Source organism: Nothoprocta perdicaria, unplaced genomic scaffold, assembly GCF_003342845.1.
Source record: "Nothoprocta perdicaria isolate Ctin4 unplaced genomic scaffold, notPer1 scaffold_8, whole genome shotgun sequence".
Taxonomy (NCBI): domain Eukaryota; kingdom Metazoa; phylum Chordata; class Aves; order Tinamiformes; family Tinamidae; genus Nothoprocta; species Nothoprocta perdicaria.
Genome location: NW_020456087.1, coordinates 5,089,477 through 5,113,258, shown reverse-complemented (window position 1 = coordinate 5,113,258; position 23,782 = coordinate 5,089,477). Strand labels below are relative to the sequence as shown.

At 39.5% G+C, this 23,782-nt stretch overlaps 1 protein-coding gene across 1 annotated transcript in view; it reads right to left on the bottom strand.

Moving 5' to 3' along the window:
• Positions 1-1,846: 1,846 nt before the first annotated feature.
• Positions 1,847-23,782, bottom strand: part of SCFD1 (sec1 family domain containing 1) — a 41,169-nt gene continuing 19,233 nt past the window's right edge. The window contains exons 14-24 of the mRNA XM_026051760.1: positions 22,002-22,098; positions 18,872-18,942; positions 17,929-18,008; positions 17,283-17,345; positions 16,257-16,332; positions 13,057-13,110; positions 9,535-9,587; positions 7,047-7,080; positions 6,021-6,086; positions 4,581-4,649; positions 1,847-3,620 (exon numbers count right to left, since the gene is read on the bottom strand). Coding sequence (XP_025907545.1) covers positions 3,597-3,620; positions 4,581-4,649; positions 6,021-6,086; positions 7,047-7,080; positions 9,535-9,587; positions 13,057-13,110; positions 16,257-16,332; positions 17,283-17,345; positions 17,929-18,008; positions 18,872-18,942; positions 22,002-22,098 — 687 coding nt within the window. The 3' untranslated portion in view covers positions 1,847-3,596. The remainder of the gene's footprint in view (positions 3,621-4,580; positions 4,650-6,020; positions 6,087-7,046; positions 7,081-9,534; positions 9,588-13,056; positions 13,111-16,256; positions 16,333-17,282; positions 17,346-17,928; positions 18,009-18,871; positions 18,943-22,001; positions 22,099-23,782) is intronic.

Sequence of the window (23,782 nt, the reverse complement as noted above, 5' to 3'; positions counted from 1 at the left end):
CTCTGAAGGAACTTGCTTACTTGTGGGGTATAGAAAAAGAGGGGTAGGACTGAAKTCCTACAACTCTCTGTTCATGCTGTGTCACTGCTGCGCAACCCAAAACAAGAGCTTAGGACACGCTTTGCTGGGATGCTCAGAAGTAGAGCAGTCGCTGCCGCTATAACACGTTGCCAGCGTACTCGAGCCCTCTCTGGTCTAGTTCTTGCTAACCTAGCACGGCTGTCAGCAGCGAAGCAGCCAGCCAAGGACAGAGGCCGGCACTGGCCTTCACTGCCAGTAACAGCAGCAACTTGGTATCGTAACACAGGCAAGAAATAGGATTTGTATCAGTGATAATAAGGGCATTTAACTTGAGCAGAGACATTCACAGACTTTTTTTTTTTGTCTCAATTTAAAAAGCAAAAGCACTAATTCATCTAAATATTCACAGCCTTTTGAAGCAAAGCAAAAGAAAGAAAAAGGATTATTGTTTCCTTATGATATATATATATGATACATAATCCTTTCCTCCAAAGCTGAGATGGCAAATACCTTCTTGAAAGACATAGATGCAGATTTTCCACAGTTGAGGACCAGACTGCTTTTATTTTTTTCCCCTGAGAACAGACCTAGCACTTTGAACCTGAGTCTTGCTCTGCTCCACTTACTGAAGTGAGGAGGCAGCGAGCAAGGCGGGGGGGTGTGTGTGCGTGTGTGTCAGTCTGAGCCGCTTGGCACCAGAGCTGTTGCCATCCCTCCCAGCCTTTGGAMCAAAAAAAAAAAACTGTGAAAGGAGGGTTAGAAATGTCCCCAAACCTGCTGCACCCCCCAGCACTTGCTTAATCTGTTAAGCAGCGGCTGTGGCAGGGATCCCTTTGCTCCGCTGCTCCCTCCTGGAGCACTGGGATCAGCTTTCTGGCCCTAATCTGCTCTTGGGCAAAGGCCTCAGAGGAGGTAAAGGTCACTGGCTAGCCCTTCASTAAGCCTGCTGTGGGCCCCGTTACTTGTAACTTCTCTTTCCTCTGGATATCATGAATGAGCTTTCACTCTCCTTATTCCAGAGAGACCCGTGTACAGGGCTGCATAACAAAAACCAGCACCTAATAAGCAGCTTGTGTCAGAATTGAAGAACTGTGCTGAGTAGGCTTTTACAAAGACATGGTGGGTTATCAGGGGTTTAATGTTAATACAGAGCTTTAGGACTACTACTCTACCACATATGAACAAATTGTTGTGGAAAGAGGCAGAGAAGAATGTTTAAAATGTTAAAATTGTATTTATTTAAAAAATAACAACAAAAAAACTTGCTGGTTTCCTGGTCACAGAGCAAACCTGAAGATTTGGGTATCAACCTGGACACAAACTTGTCTCCAAACACAAYAGAAAACTTAATCTGCAACCTTTATGTCAAATAAGCAAAGTCTTGCTAATTCAAACCCCTTCTTAATGAACAAAGGCAGAAGGAATTGGTAAAGGCTGTATAAAAATCTGCTGTCTTATATGCTTTTTAAAAGAAGCAATTGATGCTACAACCATGATTTTTATTTTCAGACTCCTTATTGCAACATGTTTCCTGTGAAGGGAACAGTTCTCAGCAGCGTTCCAAGGCTGCCAGACCAGTGTCGTGAGCAGCGCTGGCGCGAGGGGCTTCCCTAGCGCGGCTGCGGCTCTCGCAGGGCATGGCTGGCTGAGCCACAAACAGGTACTTGATGGGTAAGCTACACAAAGAGCATTGTCCCTCTGGCAGGCAGTTCACTGCTGCAGAGCTGAAGCAGCTGTGGTTTAGTTCCCAGGCTGCTTGCTCTGAGCAGTGAAAACAACTTGGCTTTTATGTATTTCTGACAGTGCCTGATGGTTGGAAAAAAAACCCCAGCTCTCACCTGGTCACGACGCAGCTGTCTGCAACTGAGTGTAGAACTCAGAAACAYGTATCAAGAGAAGGGGAGTTCTCAGGTTAAATAGGATGTTCACCAAAAAATAGCATTAGCTCAGGTTGCTAGTTCTTTGTCCTGAGAAGCTGCAGCTTTCCCAGAACGTAGGTGACAGCTGTGAAGTTCAAGCTCTGCTTTAAACTCATTTTTACAGGGATTATTTCAAGCTCCTGGAACCAACTCTGACAGAAAACAAGAACCACCTTAAACATCATTTTCTTTTCCAAATGCCCTTGACTTTGTTTAGCAAACACAGTGTGCATGTAATTATCATGCACGTTAGGGAATTAGAAGAATAATGAGCCAYCTTTGAAACAGTGAGTCCTCTAGCTGGCTGAACCATTGGAGAGTGCTCACATAAGAACTATAATTAATATCAGCATAAATAAATTTATTGTATTAGTGAAGTTAGTATTGCAGAGCAGTTTGCAGTGCTCTGCTAGGGTAATTAAAAGTATAATTAGTTTTGGATAATATAATTTAAATTATGCCTTTATTGGGATACTTTTAAGATCAGCTGCATTTCTTAWATAGAAGTTTTAAAATAACTCCAAGTGGAAAAGAATATTGCCTCTAAACCAAAATTAACATTAAACTTCATCTGAGGAGGAATACTGCAAAAATTTCTACAAGGTCAGTAACTCTTATAATTTCACATTTTGTTAATACACAGTTCAATGCTTCCTTGAGTAGAGCAGGCTTCACCTAGAGTATGCTCTATTATTGCCTCACCTGTAGCAGTGCAATTTTCTGGGGGGATATTTTTAGAGGCAGAGAGGCACTGTAAAGTAATTGTGTTACCTTCTTTAAATTCCTTACCTATAATCTCCAGAGCTATCATTACTTATGCCCAAAGATTTGCTGTCTGCATGTAAACCAGCTCTTCCTAATGAAACTGAGAAAAAGAGTATTTTAAATGTGTGCATATACAAGTTAGGAGTTTTTGCTGGAGTGTGGCTTAGTTACTTTCCAGAACGCCCAGAGTAGTAGCAATAAAAATACAGGGGGAAAAAAAAAGTATTACAGTTTTCACAAGTTTAGGACGTAGGCAGGTAGGCAGGCAAACAAATACAGATATTCAACCTCAACAAAAACAGCTCAATTACTGTATCAGAAAAGTGTAGTGAAGTGACTTCAAGTACAACTTCAGACGATTAAGCTGAAGACCGAACAAATCCAAAGACAATATAAGGCTTTGGTAGATACTGAAGGGAAAACACCTAGAAGCAGAACTTGTCTCATGCTAAGGCTGCTCAGCTGTGGTCCTAAAACTCAGCTGTCTTCTTCCATTTTGTTAAATAAAGATGGCCTGGCCTATCAGTAAGGACATGTCTCCTAAAATAAGATTTGACTTTTTTCTTCAAATTACTGTTTTTATTTTACAACTATATACAAGATCCCAAGAATGTTAAACTTTGCAGCTCACTCTGTCATAGGGCATAGATAATACTCCATTTAGAAAGTGATAATGTGACACTGACCTCCATCAAAAATATAGCATATTTAAAGATTTATTTTTGAAATGTTGTTATACACTATGTTAAGTACAGATCTTTTTAAAAAAATATCAAATTAATGGAACTGTTTAAGTTTTAATGTAATGACAGAATTATAGATATGAAGATAGCTGAGTGTTTTAACAAGTCTTTGTTGTCATGCTGCCATCCAGGTAATGGTGTTTCGGTCTTACTTCTGGCCAAGTTGGGACAACTAAAAAGGAAAAGATTTAAAAAAAAAAAAATTAGGTTGATGATCTTACTCTTTCAGTCTAACTAAGAGCCATTTAATAGAGTAAATATTGCCTGTCCTACAGCATTGGGCTGTTGCTTGCACCCAAAGGCATATGGTAGTCATAGAGAAAATATTTAAGATTACACTCATGGGAATGGATCTGACCTAAAAAAACATAATACTTTCATAAATTTAGATGGTAAAAGTCCAGTACACACAGCCAGTCTCTGAGGTATGAAAAAGTTAATTAAAAAGACTGAAAAGCTGTAAGCTGATGCATACCATTTGCTTAGTCTCTTTCAGGTGCAACAAGAGTGAGTTTAGTGCAGTAAAGTGTAGTTTTGAGTAAGCATGAATTTATTCTCTCGCTAGCAGGAAGCAAAAGCATGGGTGGTGACAGGCACTCAAGGCCTATCAGGTGCTGACCAAATCTGAGTAGTGTATATTTTACATTTGCACTGGAAAAAGGCATGGAAATGTAATGGCAAAAACAACTTCATTAATAGCATTCAAAGAGTGTTTTTAATAGGTATGGACAACTTTGAACTCCCTCTAAGCCAGTTCTTATGAACAGCAATATTTAGGACAAAGGTTTCAAAAACCATATTTGAATATCAGATTTTAATTTTCTGAATTGCTAGAATAATAGCTATTTTTAGAGAGTGCCAAGAACTATGGTTATGGGTTTCTTTGCTTTTTTTTTTTAAGCATGATTTTTGCTAAGGCTATTACCAGCTTATTCACCTGTGGMACAAACTTCTACAGTACAGGCCTGCCAAAGTTAGTAACTGCAACGCCTCCAAGTAAATATAGATCACAGAATATGTTTTAACCTAACAAAAAACAATTTCAAAAATTACCAAAAAAAGAAGATGTAAAGGTAAATTACTCGAAACACAAGTAATAAAAATTAGAGGTGTATTGCTAAAGGTAACCTACCTGCTTTATAAACTGTGCAGCATTGAAGAGTTCACTGCAGCCATACAGCACGTGCTTGCCTTGTTTACCCTAAGAACAGACAAAAGGAGGAAGAAAGCAAATGTTAACGAGAGTAGTCAAAGTGCTAAATGAATTTAAAATTAATTGTGCACCAAAAACAAACATCCCATCTCTGGATGAAGTCCTACATTGTTGGTCTGGGAAAAAAATAAATAACCATTTGTACACCATGGCAAAAAGGAGGAAAAAAAGAAAAAGGGCATTTTACCCCCTTGAGCCCACTGGAATGCTGAACTCTGAGGTAACGACCTTACCGGGCAGGCCSTCCTCTCTGCTGCCTTTCAGAAAAAGCAGCCAGACCCTCTGCCCCTAGACTAGCTGCTGCAAGGACAGTTGGGGGCACGTTTGCTGCTGCTGGTGGTCGAAAGACAAGAACCCTTTGCCTGGGATGCACTCCCTATCCTATCCACAAAGACTGTTAGCCTTTCTGACAGGAAAAGGCTACAGAGCACAGGCGGCCCGAAGCCTTCCCCAGCGCTTGTTCCAGTGCCGCTGGTTGGGGAGGAGCAGGAGGTGCTAAGGGTCCATGGGGGTGAGCGCATGGCAAGTGGGCAGCCAGCACCAAGTCCTGCTTCAAGTCTTCATCTACCCTTAAACCTGAGTGATTTCTGATAATGTGCTATTCTTCTCCTTGTGCAGGGTSCTGAGCTTGGGTCCTCCAACATTCCAGGTCAGCCATGGTGGGGCTGCCTTCTGTTTTCATCCTTACAAGTTTTGATCTAAACTGKTGTTTTGTCAGGTCTCATTTTCGGYGGGATGCCYGAATAGCATTTGTTTCTGCATAGTACCTAATACATTTATAAAAGACAGAAATAATTGTAAAATGGAACTGTTGCCTTCCAAGCAACTAAAATACGTATTCAGGGACACTTGAACTGTGTCATATGTATTTCTCTAAACAGGTCATTTTAAATAAAAACACTTAAAATATTAGTTAGAACATTTAAACAAAGGGAATATAGGTACACAATCATTGGAGACATATTTAAATCCCTTAAYTTCTGAAATAAAATAACCTCAGTCCTTTTCAAAAGTCCAATATGTTTTTTATGGAAATATTATGTTGGATCTGAATTTCTTGTGTTGTCTAGCACAGGTAAAGTCTGACTTACTGCCTGTTTTGGCAAAAATAAAAACTGATGCATAGTAGTAAATTGTGAAAGACAAAATAAGGCAGAATTCTTTTTATTGGCTCAATTCAAAACAGGAGCAACATGAGCAAAAGTTAAAACCTTTCATTCCCTATTGATGTTCTCTCATCTATTTTTTCCTGCTTATGCATACAGTAAATTTAATAAAAGCATGAAATATATTACAAAAAGTCTGATGAAATCGACTGCTATCAGTGTTATACCACACAGCTTTTATGAATGTACGCACCTTTATGTAGTCAACAAGATTTTGATATTCAATATAGTTGCCTCCTCCAACTACAAATACTATTGCCTAAAATGTAACACACAGATAGTCAGAATATGCAACCAAATYTTAACATTTCAGCCTACAATATATACCAAATCATTAAACAGAGAGCATCAGTCATCCTCATCAACCACACTTCTTTCTAAGAACCGTCAGAAACAGTACTGGCTTCCTACCTGCAATACGGCAGTCAAAAAATTTTACAGGTAAGCAGAGGCCTTTTAACATTTCTTCTTCTACTTCAAAATTTTGATTTTTTTTTTCCAGTTTCAAGACACCACTTTTTCATGTGGAGATGTCTCCAGTGTCCCCAACAACAGTTAGAAATATTTCTGTGGTCCTTTAAGAATTATTATGGGGAACCAGTAAAACACTTTTGCAATTGTTTAAATTTCATGTGGGCTTTGTTACTACTGCCAGAGCTGCTATGACTTCTATTAGTCATATATGGTGCCTTATGGTATAGACTTCTTTGAGAAGCTACCAGATGGTTACAATTCCAAATGGTTATATTAAAAATGATGAAAGTTACTGCCATAAAATTTGTACTAAATAGGAAGAGAGAAAACTTTTTTTTTTCTTCCCTTGAATTAGAGGAACTGTCTGAAGCACAATCACTTATTTATCAGTGATTGACTGTGTAAGGACATAAATATGATGAAAAGCCTTATAAAAGCTTACTGTAACAATGAGAGTTTTAAATTTCTGAGTACCAATTACAGTATTATTAAATTCCTGTAATTGCCTCCAGAAGCATTTTCTATTTTTTTTTGCCTCGGATTAGTTAATGCTTTCACAGTCCTTTGAAGATGAAAAGATTACTTCAGAGCAAGTGCTAAGTACAACTAATGTTAGATGTAATTAGACTAAGTGGTTTTTGCAAACAGAAACTTTTAATTTTCTTCATCATCATTAAAAATGACTGTTGCTTTACAAAAAAAATTAAATGCATGAACACTTAAAAATAATTTCTACATGACTTACCTCCTGGAATGGATTTTTGTTTCTTGGAACTGAACTGTAAAAAAATATAAATTACATTTTAACTTGAAAGTTATTTGACACACATATAAATACACAAAATAAATTACCATATATACACCATATTTATGGAATGCTGTATATTTAAAATACATAATTGCCTTTCTGCTAATGTAATATGTGTTTAATCTTAAGTTAATTATTTATTATGCAAAATCATTCATTCTACAGGACAGATACCTGTGGAAAKAGGAGTTCTACCTGTTTATTTTTAAAGCTGTCTTTTGCAGGGTGAGCGCTCTCCTGGAGCTCGGGCCTAGGCGCAGCGGAGGAGCCGCACGCACCAGGAGGCAGCCTGGGGCCTCCCCTGGCTCCAGCGGCCAGCAGACCCTCTGCTCTATTTAAAACTAATAAGCAGAAAAATAGGAGGAGTAGGGGTTAGAACAAAATGATTCCTCCTAAGGAATACTTTTTAACATCTTTTTTATTAGTTATTCTATCAAATACTGGCATTTTAAACTAGTAATATTTTGTCAAGCCAGATAACCTTCCTTACTTAAAAATCTTTAAATACTTGAGGTACCATCTAGATGGGAGAATTACACAAATGTCTCTCATGGTTATAATAGAGTTTGGTTATAGTAGAGTTATGCTCAAATTTAATTTAAGGCAATTTGAAATCTTTAAGCATGCAATGGATCATATCTATTAAAGTGGTATTGCTAGGGGCCGTGACAAATCTGGACACAGGAACAAGACCCACCAACACACAGCCCTCCAAGCACCCCTTCTCTATGAAAAAACTAAATACCTCTGAGGTGCAGATTTGTTTTATTGTTTAGTGCCTGGTTTAATGAACATTATACATTTATATAAAAATGTATAATATTTATGTAGCTACATATTCAAGCTGCACGGGATGCACTAATAATAGTAGTAACCGCGAAAGCAAAGAAAGTCAACGACTTGTGCATTAGATGTCTTAAAAGCTGASGCTGGACACTTGATTTTGATAAAGCACTGGTGCCTACCAATCTACTCTGTTTAAAACACAACTACTGAATGAAAAAAGACACTTATTTCTTATCCCACCTGTRTAATAGATATGTCAGATATAATTCTAATGAGGCAACTTTTGGCAGGGAAGCCTCCATGAATGTGTTGCACCTATATTTTAACTTTACACAATGAAGTTTAAATAAAAATTGCAGTGTACAGCATTAGCTTAAATATACTATTACTATGTTTATATTCCCAGCATTTTCTCTAGACATAAATTTCCAACACATAATGTCTGCAACCTGCTACTATGAAGTCCTGAACAGCTACTATGAAAACCAGGAAAATTAATTTCTGCACTTGTAGTATAGGGGCCCTCCAGTCAATAAAGCTTAAAACAAGGTATAGGCATATAACTTGAGTCCATTTAAAAAATGAGCCTCAAACCAAAATTTCAAATCTCTTCCTGTAGTAATCATTGCAGTCACACAGATTTATGAATTGCTGTAGATGTGTATCATTAAATTCTTCAAACCCAGAGAAACAGCACATATTCTGGGTAAGAACCCTCCTTTATGTAAGAAAAATTTACAGATGAACAAAGCAGATTTCTCAGACAAAATACTCTAAAATGCTAGAAGAGGAAACTGAAACAGCAAAAGATGCAATTAAACTAYATACCATCACCTTTTTCCTTAATGCTTTCAAAATTGGCTTCATTTTTGAAATTATAAAAGCTGCAGTATTTCTTTTACATCATACATTCTATGGAACTTATTTTTCATTACCACTTTTTCTATTGCAAATATGCAATATGCAAATATTTCAACTATTAGTTCAATAATAAACTTACTTATACAATTAAATGGACTGATTATTCTCCTGCAGCTTGATGGAAATTCTTACCACAGTGTCATCCTTTCTAGGATGGGAGATGAGCCCAGCCGTATTAGTCACAGAAGCAAAAATTTATAAACTTACTTTCCTCTCTTTTTCATGGCAATATAAATTATAAACCTTTCATACGTACATGAATATAAAATATGTATCTGTCTATACAAGAGCAAAAATACTCTTTAATTATTGTTAGCAAAGTYAATAACAACTTTTAAAACATATTCAAATTAAAATTTCAAATGCAAAGTGATAGAACAGATTTGATATACTATCAAATGGCTTCAGTTTAATAAATGCACAAAGTTTTTTTTTTTGTAAAAAGGTATTATTGTAACAATGTCAAATACTTAATGTTGCTAAATGTTAGTACCCATTTCTGTTTCCACAGATGTAGATTTTAGCATTTTAACAATAGTTTTTGAGTAATACTACAAAACTATATATGGTCAATCCAGATTCTAACTAAATTTGCTCAACAGTCTTGACTTAGAATTAATAATTAAATACCTTGGGCAGTCAGTACATAAAATAGAAATGATTTTCTTTCTTRTATTATCCACTCCAGGTAGCAGAAGAAAGCAAAACTTAAACTCACCTGTCACTACCTCGGAGCATCTTGGGGTCAAAATACCTGTAGTCATCTGTCTCCTGTTAAAAAACATGCTTTTAATCGTAAAGATCTTAATTCAGTTTACAAATACTTGCTTATATAGTAAACATAATTCAGGTCAATGCAGCTCTTTCATTTAGACGTTATATCACACAGAGTTAGTTGTGATGTCCACATATATTTATAATGCTTATATGTAACTGTGCCAGCGCAGAACAAACAGTGGTTCTCCCACAAATGTTAGAGCCACAAAGGGTACTATCGAAGTGACTCTTTATTTCTGGTTCATCTAAAATCCCCTGTAATAAATTTTCAAAAAAATATATTGGTTGCATAATAAATCCCAGCAGAAAGGCAGCAGACAGAGAAAAATAAAGAGAGAAGAAACCTCCTATGTGTCACTTGCTTTAGAGCAATATCATGTGGCGAGTTTATGAATTTTAAAATTTTCCAGGTTATAGCAATCKCTTGGTGATTGAATATTATAAACCAAAATACTTTTACAGAAATGAAAGCTAAGTGAAGCATAGATGAAAATCTGCTACCATTCTGAAGCTTACGCTTTTCATTTCATGATTTATGACTATTATTAAAACAAAATTACATTTGTGAAGAAGCAAGTTCTACAAGAACTGTCTAAATTACACAAAAATTCTTTTCTTCATGCAAAACTTTGAGATGCATCCAATATTTTTACTGGCAACAAGCAAGAGTTTTGCCAGTTATTATAGATGAAAAACAAAGTGTCTTAGAAATTGCTCTTGACAGCTACTTGGCTTCCCTCTTTCTATACTACATTTTCAGCCAGGTACTGTGCAGTTTAGTTTACAGATAAATTGCATGCAGGAGTTGAGCTGATTTCATTTGTGGGCTACATGTGGGTCCTCCGTGTTTTGATGGTGCCATATCACAGAAATAATTCTTCTTCTTGATTCTTGATTTACAGGAGATTTCAAAAAAAATTACAGGATGTTATTTTTATCAGTAAGAATTGTTCTTTCTGTTCCTGCTTATGAAAAACGTTTAAACCACAACTGTGCACTTATTTGGCCTCCCAATGGTTGTTCCTGCTGTTTGTTTTGTCTGAAGGACAAGTCCTTGAGTAACACACAGAATCATTTAAAGACAACTGGTATTAGTTATGCACTGCATACTATGCTGGATAATTTAAATTTTTTAACTGACAGTAATAGCTGTGAACAGCTGTGGCACAAAGTTTTGCCTTTAGGATATTGCCTAATGCTAAATATAAAAAGTAATTATAATTTAAATTATTTACATGCAATTARCATATTTAATTTTGCATAAAAGTGTAATTTTGTAAAAAAGTGTCCTCTGTAGGTACGTTTCATATACTGACCACTGTGGAGAGCTAGCAAGATTCAGTGAGTTAAAGACATTTTCTTCTCTAACTCCCTCTGCCAGCAGGGCTGTGGCCAGTCCATTCTGAGGATGGAAAGGACCTCACACATCACAGAAGAGAAGCAACCACGAGGGTATAAATGTGCACACTGTCCTCCTGTTGATCCAACAGCAAGTGTAAACGTAGCGCAGTGACAACTCTCTGCCTTCCCTCTCCCAGCTGAAAGGGAAAAACTAAGAGAAAGGTTCTTTAGGGCTTCCTGGCTCTCCTTAGGCTTGCTGAATAGGACATCCCTTTGTGCATCTTGAATTCTAGCATCTGACATGACAGCAGGCTGAAGGGCCACCTCAATCTCTGTTTTTTTCATGCAAGACTGATGTTTTCTCCAAATTATCAATCTAGTCTACTGAGTACAATTTGACAGTATCAAGTCAAGAAAAATAGAGTTTGTGACTTACAAACTTTTCCAGACCAATTCCTAAACTTAAAGACTGAGGAAGTTAGTGTTTATCAGATTTTTTTTTCCAGTTTTCACCTACTTGCATCTACTACCAGTAGTTTTTAATTTCCAGTTTTCTGTATTAGGCATTCTGAGTGACCTCTACTGGATGACTACAAAATTGGCTAAAAGGTCTTTTCAAGCTTGTTGGCATTTTTCTTTCATCTACCTTTTTTCACAGGTGGATTTGCTAGAATGCTGGAGTAGGACAGCAGGCAAAGGGGAGCAGAGCTCCAGGGACCAGCGCTGTGCTGCACAAGGTGTCTTTTCCAAATGTCACATTTGCTCATGCTTGTAACAACCCCACTTAGGCCTGAAAACATAAAGTTCTTGGTTCTTTAACCAAAAGCAAATGTTTTGCTTAAAAGCCATTACATATGTTATCTATAGAGCTTAAGAAAAGCCAGAACCACCTCCATATGGATTACTTTTTTGTTTTACAATTACTTATCTCCCTATGAGACATGATTAATTCCTACTGCCTTTCTATCATAACCAGTGCAGTAAAGAGTAAAACCTATCATTAAACTTGCTGGATTTGGTAGCTGAGGAAAGGACATGCACCTGACCAGGGAAGCACCAACTAACCATGCAGAGATGGATCAGTGGATACAAAGGGCCCAGTGTGAACACCCAGAAAGTGTAAGACACAGTTAAGCTACGGGCTGAAAATTCAGTATTGCCAAATCCACGTATCCTTTGTACTTCTTTAAAAACCACAGGTAAGTAAAATAGTGTGAAAACTTGTTTTTGTAGTGCCAAGAATGTTGCTCAAACGATGAGGTCAGAGCAATTTCCCCTTTTCCTTACATCTTCCTAGGTATAGGGCTGAATCACTGTGAGATGATACAGGTGTATCTCTAGGTGTTTCTAATGCAACTAAAACAGCAAGACCAATGAAATGCAGCAGGCATGGGAACACTTTTTAAGTAACTTTCCAAAAGGGATGTTTCAGAACAAGGACAGGTACAGCATGGTCATATGTAAGAGTGCTGAAAGAACTCCGTGCATATAGTGAGAATAAAGCAGCCTTCACCATACACTGTGCAGACAGGATTTGGGGCTWTTTTTTTTGTTGTTGTTGTTGTTTTAAATTTTGGCAAATCTTTTGACCATGCATCTAAAATCTAAGCTTTTCAAAAGTTTATAACTTAGACAAATCTGAGTAATTATGACTTGCAAACTGAAAGGCTAATAAAACTATTTTCTCATAAATAGCTTTAAAGATGTGGAAAGTCCAATTTTATGCAATATACTTAATAACTGCTAGAAATCTGAAATCACATGGGCAAAAAAAAGTTACCTGGTGAAAAAGAGAATTTCAGGCCACAGAATAACTTAAAATCAACAGGAAGTGGACGCATGACACTACAAGAATATTAGACGCCAAGAATTCAGAAACTGCTTCCACTCTCACTTCTCTTAACAGAAATATAGTAATACAGTGATAGACAGATCAGTAATTTGTCATCTATAAATAAATTACTRTTATAAGTAAACCATCTTTATGGTAAAAATTCTCATGCAATAGCTASAAAAAATGGCTCCATCACTGAGACACAGCATTGTTATATTTAAGTGCTCTATCAAGAGCAAAGAATTGTCATGACTTTTACATACCACAGCTTCAAGATTTCATACTCACTGGGTTTGACTTCATTTCCATAAGGTTGTCCAGTATGCGCGTGACTGGTAGATTCTGTGGAACAGAACAGGAGACTGATGGTAGCCTGAAGGGTTTGCCAAACACAGGCACACTCCGATGTGCACCATTCACCACATTTGAGCCATTTGTCAACAGAGCATTTGAAGGCTCTTTAAACTGTTTTGCTCTCTTGTTTTGAAGAGGTTGAACAGTTTCAGTCAATATCCAAATCACTTGCTCTACAAAAGAATGACTGTGTTTTCTCCAGTCTACTTATCATATAATAAAGCTACTTTACAAAAATGACTGAACCAAAATAAAGTCTCTGCTATGAAGCACAGTATTTTCCTTAGYAGTCCACAACTAACATGACTCTCCTCAATTCTCTTTAAACAAGTAACCCATCCAGGCTGGAAGACTTCTAAAGCTGGTACCAGCTTGCCCATTAGTCACCGTCAGTCCCATTTTAGGAAAGCTTTAAATTCTTATTGTGTCAACAAAATTGGGCAAGAGATTTTGACAAGAGGCCCAGTGCTCTAATAATTACAGTTGTTAACTAACCACACCATTAAGAGCAATATTTATTAACAGTCCTTTAACCTTGAATTCCACAGCTTCAAGTTTCACGTGCACAGAGAAATAACAAGCAACTGTAGGTAATGCAGATACCATAAATGGTCAATGTTTCATGTAATGTACACTGCTATTAGGGTTTTTTTTTTTTTTTTCTGTAGGCCAAACTACTTGAATTTCAGGAAGTGTTCTAAATGTTGAATGTCAGGAAGGAACCAAGTGAAGAAGCTCTTRTCCCCATAAATTAATGAAGCTCTGCTCTAACGCCTTGCAGAAATATGAGTCCAGACCAGGAAACTCAACTGAGCAACTGCACCTACCTGGAATCACCTAAGAAAGGATTTAACCTACTGGACTGCAAAATCATATACTTGAACTGCGTATGCAAGTACCGTTGTATACACACACACGCGTATATAAAATAATATATATATAATATGCAAGTAACGTATACATAATATATAAAATATACAATACATATACACACACATAACGCTTTGCTTGGCAAAGCTTTTTTTTCAATAACAATACAGTATGTCAGAATCTAAGAGAATTGACTTTTTTTTTAATCCAGTTGCACTTTTTATAATACAGTATTCACTGTACTAGTGCTCAGCATTTTTATTCTAGTAAGTAGAAAGCAATTCTCCCTCCCTAGTTATGAGGTAAACGTCTAATCCCTTGGAGAGGGTCTGCGACACCCAGGCTGGTGCTACCAAGCTGGGGGCYGCCAGCCCCAGCATGTGGCACTAGACCAGCAAAACAGGTTTCCTGGAGTACAGGGGCTTGCTCCTTAGAAGCGAGTCCAGTGTAACATTTACGAAGTTATGGGTGCAATTATTAGCAATAATCCTAGTGCAAAGCTAGCATAGAAAAAAAACAAGAAGCATTCATTTCAAGTTTGGAGTGTACAACTGAAAGGGCTGTATCATTAAAAAACAAACACRAACAAACCCACACAGGCGCAGACCAAACGCAGTTTTTCTTCCGTCAATACAAAAGCATTTGGTTCCAGAGCGGTCTCTTGAATGGCAGGGCACGTAACCCATGTGCGTGACCCTGTGCTGCGGAGCTGCCCTCTCCTCAGGGCTCTCCTCGAAGCCAATAAACGGGCCAATAAACCCGTGCAACCCRGAGCGGCTCCCGGAGCGGCTCCCGGAGCGGCTTCGCACAGGCTCTCAGGGCCCCGCTGCACGGGCGCCGGCTCAGGCGGCCACGGCACCAGCTCCCGCCTCCTGCTTCTCCCCACAGACAAGCTGCTCCGGCCTCAAGCCCCAGTGCGGGGCCCGACTCTGCATTAGCAGAAGCCAGGATTCAGACMGAAAGAATTCCTACTGCAGAGGTGCACACAGAGCTCCGCTGTCCTGCYCCACAGCGGAGCCCTCGCCTGTAGGCCCCCCAGTCACTGTCCAGTTCCCGGTCAGGCTCACACTGGCCTGCGTCCGCCCAGAGCAACCTCCAGCCTGTCACCCAGGTTTTACATTTCTGCCTCAAAGCAGCCACAGCCTCCATGACCGCTTGTATAAAGCGGCTTGCTCTTACAGGGGATTTTTAGCCATCTACATCCAAAACCAAAGAAAATGAACATCCTGCTGAATTTTTAAAGTGAAGCCTGGATCTACTCAGATGCCTGTTCTACAACTAAATGGTAGCATTAAAAGCCATATGTGGTCTCCAAACATGCTGAAAGAATCCAAAATGTAACCAGGTATGCAAAAAGGCTCACAACTCRCAAGCTAAACACACAGGAAACAGCTCTGTTGCAAGAGGCAGTCGTTCCCTAGACTTGCCGATGGAGTTAGCACAGAGAAAGAAAAAGATTCAAGGTAGGACACCATCCTAGCACTTGGAAGCGACACAGTGGAAAAAAGAAAACAACCTTTAATACAAGAATTGCAAGTCTCATTAGTAGGTAATTCTTACCAACTAATAACCAGTTTATCTGAAGCTCTATATAAAAAGGCAWGCTTCAAATTGAAAACAGTTTTCTCAACTGTATTTCATGACATTGCACTGCTTTGAAATTCCTACAGAATTATTTCATTGACTACCTTAAAAAAACTATAGAAACCAATTTTAACACCCTCATGTGATAACTGAAACTTTTCACACATCAATTATGTATAAAAATGATTAAAGAAACACCATCTATTTATGTCAAGCAGATGTATGATTTAACTTGAGTTGAAATTTCATTTTGTTAAATACCTACATTACACAACCAAAGGCATTTACGTTATGCTTTATTTCTAAATTTCTGTGCTTCCACTGAGAGTAATAATATGACTAAGAATCTTTTTTCTTAGAAAAAAAGAAAATTATTTCAGGAATTAAAATTCGTAACAATCAATATTCAGTAAATATTAAGTTACTGTCACCTGACAGACTGCAGTTATTCTTAATCAGTCTTAAGGGATCTAATTCCTTACAAATGGAAGGACTCAAAGACAATTTCATTTTTATTCTCTACTTGACTAAAAGCTGGAAGCTACAAAGTGACAAATCTATCTGCCAGCAGGTTTTTTAAATGCACAACAAATTTCATTACAATTTGACTGAGGTAACGAGTCATTTTTCTACGTGTTCACAATGCTCAATCGATAGTCTAAAATAGTCTTTGAACTTACCTGTTGTTTCAGTACCAAGTTCTTCACTCCTTCCATCACAAACTGTGATCCTGTGTTCATAACACGTGAAAACAGACTGAAAAAAGAAAAAAATAATGTGCAAATTAAATGCTCACAGTATCCTATTTTTTTTTTAATTCATTAAGAACAATTTTGGAGCAGAGTACAACTTCCAAGGGATTTCACATACCATTTTTAAACTGACTGACACTAAAAAAACCAATGTTTTAACATCAAAAAAGAGGCCTTTCAATCCCTGTAATTAAAGTTTGTATCTTTTTTTTTCCCAAAAATCTATCATCTTTGCAGGAAAACAAACAAACAAACCCACACACAACAAAGCTATCAGGAAGCTGTTTTATTATTCTAAATTTTCAAATTCCTAAGTGTGCTGCCATAAAGCCTCCTTGTGCCAGGGCTTTTTTGAAAGATGAGGAATCATGATTCAAATTCTTTCAAGAACAGAGCGACTCGAGTCCTGCACCCAGTGTTCTAGATGGGGAATGGGAACCCACAGCCTATTAGCAGTCATGGACTCTCTGGTCCTGTCTTGCAATGAGGAACTCTTTCTGTATGATGCCAGACACCAAACCCCAGAGATCCTAAGGGAAAAACGGCATTCCTACATCCCAGCCTCTCTCTCCCAGCCCTAGAGGGAGTTAGTTTTAGACACATAGGCATGTTCTCCATTTCTGCCATCAGGCTCAGCACAGTGGCTGCCCTAGATCCATCTTTTGGTCATAAACTCTCCTCTGGGAGTCTGAACATTTCTCATGCAGGCATAGATATCTCTGCACTAAGTTATGTCCTAGATTTAGCCACAGACCCTCTGTTTTCCTGAGAGAAAGTCCTGTGAACTGTTAATGGGCTATGAAAGTGATTTGTGCTTGTAATTTTGTCTTTAAACTTCTTAGAGATGGAAAAATGTTTTATTCCTGGTCTTGTACAGCACTGATCACAGTTTGAGTACTTCTAAAATAAGGTAACAGAATCCAAAAGCTTAGAGAAAATGAACGAAAAACATACCCCAGCGGTTTAGGTGTAGTGTTTCCATAGCTGGTGGGAGCCGAGGCCATCTTAGTGAAAGCCCTGTGAAAGCAGGGGGAGAAATGAAATCCTTCACCTCATGACACATCCTGATGCAGAAGCCGCCACTCTGGTCATTTGAAAGTAAAAACATTTCTGCTTCTCAAACTTGCTCAGGAAGTAACTATTTACTACACGCATCACTCTCATCTAGGGACACAATGGGTAAGAAAGTGAAACGGAATAGATGTACAGACTTAACTTCTATAATACATAAAACTCAAATAACTGATAGGAATCGTAGCCCTTTTGGTGCAACCCCCAAACGGTGGTGTCTGAACTAACCCAACTGTTCACCRAGTCGCCTTCAGCATGGTGCTGGTGCCTTGGATCATTAAGTGCCCTGCTTTGCGTCGTGCTCAATAGAGTTCTGGCACCACGAGAGTTTAGTTTTAAAATAAGCCTTGCATGTATTAGCAAAACTGTAGCAATAACATGTTAGCCAGCCWATGTGTCTAGCCAGAATGGGTATCCAAGGAGAGTTTCCAAGGTATCAGAAGTAATGCGTTAATTCTTTGATATAAGTGCTCAGTTCTATAAAACTGCCTAATTATACCCCCAATGGTAAGAACCAAAAGGCACTCACTTCCACTGCTTTATGTAGCTCAGAGGAGCAAGATTACACCCGGCATCCAGCAACGCCTTTTTATACTGCTCCAGGTCAACCTGAAACGACAAAGCGGAGAATTGCAGCTGGTGCAGGGCGCTCTAAGCTCTCTCTACGCGCAGAGACTGACATCCTTAACTAAGTAATAACGCTCCAAGATGCAACTTAAAATGCAATTCGCCCAGAGCAGCTCTCAGGAATTCTAGCAGTAGTTGTGGAATTAAATAATGATTAAATAAATAATAAAATGACGAACAGTTAGAATACACTTACAGATAATGTAAATACAATAAGTAATAGATTTAAAAGGAATACTTTGTCTTTGCCTAAACTAGCGTATTTTTTCTACCAATTTGAGTTAATGTAACAGTCATGATAAAATGATTCCATGTTGTCTATATTCATTCTGTACTATATAACATTTCAACTGTGTAGTGTAATGAAAAAGCTTGGAATACAGCTTCATAAGCTCAAGAGAAATAATAAGAAAGTTCTTTTGAAATTATTCATATATGTGAAGAAGCATTTCCTTTATGTATCTACGAATCACCACTTTTTTGAATGCACAAGTGAGAAGAATCATATTAACATTTTGTTGAACTTACTCTTCTCTACTGCTCTATAAACGCAATAGAAAGCAGAGCAAGATGTGCCTTTGCATAACTCTGAACTAAATATTCCAAAGGTGAGAGTTTTTAAAAGACTTCAGTGACTTCTTCATTCTCAGTAGCCATTCATATCCTTCAAAAGCACACCCAAAGCTTTGAGAGCAGACAGATTCCCTGCTAGTACTACAACGTATGYTTAAGGTTTTCATGTTACCTTGGCATTCTCTTCCTTAAAGAGAAGCCAGAACATTCCCTGACAATGCAGAAAAGCCCTGCCGGGCAGGGGCTGGCATTGCAAGCCGGAGGGAACGTACCTCGGAAGGAGCCTGCGCTGAGCTGATGTAATAGATAAGAAACAATCTCATTTTGTCTTCTGGAGTTCCTGCTGCAGGGAACACAAGAGAGAAAAAACTCTAGAACTGTAACAGTGCAACTATGTGAATTGTTTTTTCAGTTATATATATATATATACACACACACACACACATTCAGACTTTTAGTTATGATGATAATTATTATACATATAAAAAGTCTATGGACTTGTTCAGAATATAAAATGGTAAAAAGACATTCAACAACTTTATTGAAAAATTGTTTGGATTGGATCATTGTTCTTGGCAATGTTATTGACACTTTCCTGTTTTGCCTAGAGCACCACTTCTTTCAAGTAACACACAAAATAACACATTTCCTAAGGGCACTATGTGGCACTATGTGCCCTTAGGAAATATTCCTAAGGGCTATGGCACTAAGGCCACAGCACATCTTCCTCTACAGTCCATTTCCACAGCTCTGTGGTTGCTCATACTGAAGGCTGCAAACGCTGCAAAAGCACTTAGGTGACGCCTCGGTCAGAAGAGAACAGCTTAAATCTCCAGGAATTTAAGAACTTCCGTCTTCAGGAAGTATTTTCTCCCTGAATCACTTATTGTCACACCACTCCTGAGGAATTTTTAGGAACAATTATCAGTGGGAATTAAAACTAATCTTTGCCACATCAAAACACTCAGACGAGTATTCATGTGTCAGTTAGGTGATAAACAACTGTATCAAATTTTGATCAGCGTTTACCACTTTCTAGAAGACCAAAATCACTGTTAGCAAAGCGCAAGGCTTAAAAATACTAATTCAGAAACTAAACTTTGTGAAACAAACTAAAAAAATTGCACTGTACTACTTCATTAAAAAGCCTGATACCTGTACATATGATACAGCAAGAAAGAGGCGCTTTTTTACACTTGTGGGGTAGGAAGGAGTTAACCTTTTATTTGTTCTCCACTAGAGAAGGCAGCAACCATGTTGTCAGTAGGGGTCATCTAAATTAAAATGCATCATTGTTTATAAAGCAGCATATATTTAGTTTGGCAGAAGTTAAGTAGTCCATTCCTTAGTCCATCCACTGCTGCAGTGAACATTAATGAGTTGGTATAATATTTGCGGAAATTAAATGTTATTAATCTTTAACAAATACTAGTATATCAGAAGAATAAGAACCAAAGAAAATTTYTATTACCAGAAGCAAAAGCTGCTTTCAAGGTGGATATCCCCTTGGAGTCCACTCGGACAAAAAAAGCATCTCCGATGTTTTAAATACAGCCTACCTGCCCAAACTTGGCTTCCCCTGAGCCAATTTATATCTTCAGCACTTTGCTGACCACTAGGTTTCAGTTTCCACTGCAAGTGGTTGGCACCAGGCAGCCTTTCCTCGAGCAAGCAGATTTCCTGCCCCTACCCATCTCCTGGGAGGTTTGGGCTCACAGGATGGTAAGCAGCCTCAAACAGGAACGTAACTGGCATTTCGTCTTACCAAAAAATAATAAATTGGAAAAAATTATATCTGTGATTATAGCTGTACCTCAACTAAATTAGCGAGCCACTGTGCTGGGCAGGAGCACGTTGGCCCGCGCTGCCCAGCGGTGCCCAGCAYGGTCGTGGGGAAGGGCAAGCGGCGGCGCGGGGCCGCTGGGCTCTCCGGGGCAGGCCGGGCACGGCGGGACCGCAAAGGGCAGCGGGAGCAGCGCGGGCGCCGCGCGCAGCCCGCCGGGCAGCTGCACTGGGCCCCAGCCCTGCCGGGAGGCAGCCCAGGGGRCGTTAGCTACAAGGCAGCGAGAAAGGAGGACGTGGGAGAGCGGGGTGGTCAACAGGCTGCTGTGAAGAACTGCAGAGATCGCCGTCCTTGAGACGAGTACCCCACAGACAACACAAACAAACAGCTCCCCACTGAATGTGCTGGAACACTGCATGTATTATTCCTTCAGAATAAATGTTTTCTGTTGGTACCTCACAATGAATCACTCAATAGGAAGCCAGCCATTTGTACAAGACAGCATGGCCTTAAATAACCTCGGGGCTGTCACGTAAAGCCTTGTGTTACATAAACTGATCTTCATTCTAAGGAAAGCCATCCAAAATGGCAGAGGAAATAGGGGTTCAAGAAAGTAACTGATCCAGCAGGAAATACTAGAGAGCACAATCGCCTGCACTTTCATATACAAGCACCAGCCATTTGTGCAAATAAAAGACAAAATAGCACTTGAACGTTAATTCTAAACATGAAATAGGAATTGTTTGCACTGATGCTAAGCAAAGTGGAGCTTCTTAACTAATATTACACATTCATACCAATTTTAACAACAGGGATCTGTATTGGATTACTATGCCTGACTACAGATTTTCTACAGGTCCAGACTGGATCTGATCCATGTAAAACTTGAGCTAGAACTTCCATCAATCATGTATTATTTTTTTACTGCCTTTGACCCTGTAGGCAAAATAGTAAAAGATTTCAAAGATGCATCGTGGCATTTCTACACCATTTGTGCAACACCGTTTGTGCAACGGGAACCACTGTGGAAACTCCAGACGTTTGCTAGGTCTAGCACAAGCGACAGGGCTTCACCCGCAGGCACGCACTACCATCGGCGGCGGTGCAGACCCGGCCACACAAGGTGCCTGGTGCRGCCTCAGTAACTCGCATTTTGCTTCCCTTCTTTCCGTCTCCCTCCATCCTGGCCCTCACAGAAGCGAAGCTGCCTGCATGTATCCTGAGATGCATGCGTCCATTTTCACACTATAATTTATATGATATGATTTATAAAAATATAAAATCCTAACAGAACAGTACTTGGGATGACAGTTTCATGCTATACCAGTAAGCAGAGGAAAAGCACAGAGTTTCAATATTAATCCTTTCCTAGATCATGATCTCTGAAGGTCTTTGAGCTGCACAACATTTCYAATAATTTTCAGATGCTACTTGACTTAAATAGTAAACTCTTTGGACTGCTAGTAAAATTAGTGAATTAAAAAAAAGTTTTTCTTTGTAAGTCTAGCACAGCTTACAACAAACATACACCATTTACTTTTCAAACGTAAAGTCATAGCAGGTATAGCTCTAGTACATCTTCTTAAAGTTTACATCAAGTTCAGATTTAAAGTACTTACCATCTGGGTCTGAAATCATGTCCAGCAGGGATTTATCCAGAGTGGATTTGCTCATTATTTTTTCCTCATATTCAAAATACACATCCAGCTTCCGAGTCTGTTTAAGAGAGAGTATTAGAATTAACATCTTTTTTATTGTGAAAGAGAATTTAGAGACTCTTTAAGAAGATATCCAAGCTTTACTGATCAAGACTACTTTTAATATCTTTAAATGTAAATTAACAGAAAAAAAAAGGCTTTCACCATAATAAGAACTTACTCTTGGAAAATTGRTGTATAAGCAACTTGCGTATGAAGAGTAAGATCTCCAGCTAGGCAAGGGAAGGCCAGTGTGGAAAGCAGAGCTGAGGAGAGCCGCYCGCCGCGGCAGCACGGCGAGACACTGCGGTGCTGCCGCGCACACCCAGCTCATTCGCGCCGAGCCTCAGGGCTCAAGGCAGTCGGTCAGTGCTCATAAACGCTGGAAACTCCTAAATACACTCCGGCATCATCCCGGAGAGAAACTGGCAGCCTTCCCTTTGGATCCAAGGGGCTCACACCARAACAACTGCTTCAGATTGACGTCTTGCAATAATTCACTCACGTCAAGGAGGGCAGCGTTCAGAATAAGGTTATCTGACTAATTTGGGAACAGAGATCTCCTCCTGTATAGCACCATATTTACGGAGCAGGCACGAGGGCCRTGCTGCACAGGTTCCTTCTGAAGTGGAGGGGGAGGAGGATGGTCACCCRTGGCTTGGGAGCAGCGAGGCTGAAAGGCGCAACGCGACGGGCGGCACCGCGGGCACCTGCGCAGGGAGCCAACCCCGCGCCTGCCAACCACCCTCGCCCGGCCCTTCTGCCTGGCCASACAGAAGGGCGCTTCACAAAGATCAATGAGGAAGGCAACTTCCAGCACCGATAATTCTGAACACCGGAATGGAGCAGCCCAGCGAGGGCTCCAGGGGCTCGGGATACAAAGCACCTCCCTGCATCCCTGTGCGTGGGTCTGGCCTGACCCTCGGCTCTGCCACTCTGGCACCCCGGGGGCTGCGGCGCTGCCGAGAACCCGGCGAGCACGGCCCGGCAGCCACGGCCCCGCGCGGTCGCTCGCTTCCTGTGCCGAGCTCCGCTCGTAGCTCCGCAGAGCAGCAAAATGCAATGCTTGTAAGTTGGAAACATTTTTCCAGACAAAAGGCGTCTAACAAAGGATTGTCAAGAAATCTGGAATCTTCATTTCATTAAGATAAATACATTAGTGTTGAATTTGGCAAAACACRTATTGTGTTAGCTGGTGTGCTGTTTAAGACAAATTTATTCAGATGGTGWGTAACAGTGCATGATGAAAAAAACATACCAAATAATTCACTATAATTCACTATTTTATCTGTTCACTATTTAACTTTTTAATAAAATGCTGTTCTTATAGTTCAAGTAGGAAAGATTTTAAAATATAAAGAGATTTACAGCCGTCCACTTATTTTGAGCACAAGCTGCACAAACTTCTTTGTGACCTTATGCAGCTTCGCAGCTATTTGGCTACGGCCGCCCGCCGCGCCGCGTCAGGAGCCTCCCGGCGCACAGGGCCGCGCGGGAGCCCTGCCCAGGTACTTGGAGCGAGGACCTGGCACCCCCGTGGGAAACATGGCCCAACTGAAAATCCAAAGGAAACTCTGGTAATTCACGTCTATCCACACAGGGAARTCTGAACATGAGCAATAGCAGCAATATAAAATTTTCTACATTCTCCTGTTGATGTGAGAGAAATATGAACTACAGAGATGGGTCGGTTTGGCAAAATG